This window comes from Trichosurus vulpecula, chromosome 6, assembly GCF_011100635.1.
Source record: "Trichosurus vulpecula isolate mTriVul1 chromosome 6, mTriVul1.pri, whole genome shotgun sequence".
NCBI classification, from domain to species: domain Eukaryota; kingdom Metazoa; phylum Chordata; class Mammalia; order Diprotodontia; family Phalangeridae; genus Trichosurus; species Trichosurus vulpecula.
In genome coordinates this window covers 262,288,013-262,290,168 of record NC_050578.1, presented here as the reverse complement: position 1 = coordinate 262,290,168, position 2,156 = coordinate 262,288,013, and the positions used below count along the sequence as shown (strand labels likewise).

The following is a 2,156-nucleotide window of genomic DNA, read 5'->3' as shown; positions in this document are numbered from 1 at the left end:
AGCTGTGTAACACTGGGCAAATCACTTTTACCTCTGTTTCCATCAGTTTCCCAAAGCATAAAATTGGTGTAATAATAGCACCTATCTCTCCAGATTATTTCAGGATCATTTAGATAATAATTATAAAATTCCAGCAAAAGAGGTGACATTATTAATTAATGATTCCACAGGCATTAAGTCTCAAAATTAGGATTGAAACCATTCAAATAAATAATAACTAAAATTAACATTGCACTGGCTATGTGCTGGGTACTTTCTTAAGTATCATAAAATTATTCCATTTAATCGTTGCAACAACCTTAAGAAGTAGGTACTATAGTTTTCCTCATGTTAAAAATGAGGAAACTGAGTTTGAATACATTTTTCAGGGTCACAAAGCTAGTAATTGCCTGAACCTGGATTTGAATGCAGGTTTTTCTGATTCCACAATTAGAACTCTCTCACTTGGCTGCTACTATAGCATCCTAATCTTGTATGTGAATTGTTATGTTAATGTGTACATTACTTCAATTTTGTAATTTATACACATATATAGACATTTCATACATATATACATACATACGTATGAACATATGTATATGTGCATGTTTCAATAAGTGAAATAGGCTGTGTTATGAGTTAGTGGGTTCTGATTCGATTAAGGGTTCTGAATGAGCTCCATTTTCTAGAAAGGACATTTGTTAAAATACAGATTATACAAGATTGTGTGAATCTCTAATGATTCATATATTCAGATTATTCTTTATTTCACTATTTCTTAGGCTTCTTTCATACTCCATGATTCTCTTAATCTAATTGTATAGGACTTGACCGAGAGTGCTAACTTTGAAACTATTCCTATTATTGTCTCCCTAAGATATGTAACAATAATAACTTATAAAGCATACTCCACCCTTATCCTCAGTTCCTCAATTTCATTTATGTTTTGCTTCTCACAATCCATCTCTAATTCTCTCCAACAGGAATCATGGTGAGCCCCAACGGGAATCAAAGTAGTGCTGTCCTGTTCATCCTCTTAGGATTCTCTGAATATCCAGAGCTCCAGGTGCCCCTCTTTCTACTGTTCCTCACCATCTATGCAGTCACTGTAGTGGGGAATGTGTCCATGATTGTGATCATCAGGATCAATCCCAAACTCCATACCCCCATGTACTTTTTTCTCAAGCACTTGTCCTTTCTGGATTTCTGTTACTCCACTATAGTTACACCAAAACTCCTAGAAAATTTGGTTGTAGAAGACAGAAGTATCTCCATCAAAGTTTGCATCACACAGCTTTCCTTTGGTGCAATCTGTGTGATGACAGAGATGGTCATGTTGGCAGTGATGGCCTATGACCGCTTTGTTGCTATATGTTATCCTTTGTTGTATACACTTTTCATGTCCCCAAAACTCTGTGCCCTGCTAATGACTGTGTCATGTTCATGGGGCATAATTACTTCTATTGCACTCACCTACTCACTTCTTATATTGTCATTTTGTGAGACCAAAATCATTAATAACTTTGAATGTGAATATTCTGTCTTCCTATCTGCTTCCTGCTCTGATAAATACTTCAGTGAATTAATATTTTCTATCTTTACAAATTTCAGTGCATTTTTCACCCTCATGATTATCCTTACATCCTATCTTTTTATTTTTGTCACAATCCTCAAAATGCATTCAGCCAGTGGGAGATATAAAGCTTTCTCCACTTGTGCCTCCCACCTGACAGCAATTACCATCTTCTATGGGACCATTGTTTTCCTCTACTGTATTCCCAATTCCAAAAACTCTGGGCTTGTAGTCAAAGTAGGATCTGTTTTTTATACTGTCATGATTCCTATGCTAAATCCCTTAATATACAGTCTAAGGAACAATGATGTGAAGGAAACTTTCAGGAAAATAATAGATCTCAAAATACTTTCTCAATAACATCATTAATGTGGATTCTATGAGTACTGGCTAAACACTTCTGATGGAATTTACAGTGATTTTTAATTAATTCCCTGTGTCCTATTGTGTCAGTAATTAAGGTGGGACCTTCTTTTACTGTTTTCTCTTTCAGCACTTATTTAATCAAGTGCCCTTGAAGAGTCTAGCCTTTGTTTCTTTGACTGGATCAGAAGTCTTTGATGACCTCCTTGCCTCAAGGGAAAGCCTGGTTTGCATGGGTTTG

At 35.7% G+C, this 2,156-nt stretch overlaps 1 protein-coding gene across 1 annotated transcript; it reads left to right on the top strand.

Moving 5' to 3' along the window:
- Window positions 1-967: 967 nt before the first annotated feature.
- On the top strand, window positions 968-1,912 carry LOC118853985 (olfactory receptor 5D13-like). The gene has a single exon (XM_036764276.1). The coding sequence runs from the start codon at window positions 968-970 to the stop codon at window positions 1,910-1,912; it is 945 nt and encodes a 314-aa protein (XP_036620171.1).
- Window positions 1,913-2,156: the final 244 nt, after the last annotated feature.

What these genes read in the sequence shown, in the direction of transcription:
- LOC118853985 (XM_036764276.1), top strand. Translation starts at nt 968, where the DNA reads ATGGTGAGCCCCAACGGGAATCAAAGTAGTGCTGTCCTGTTCATCCTC.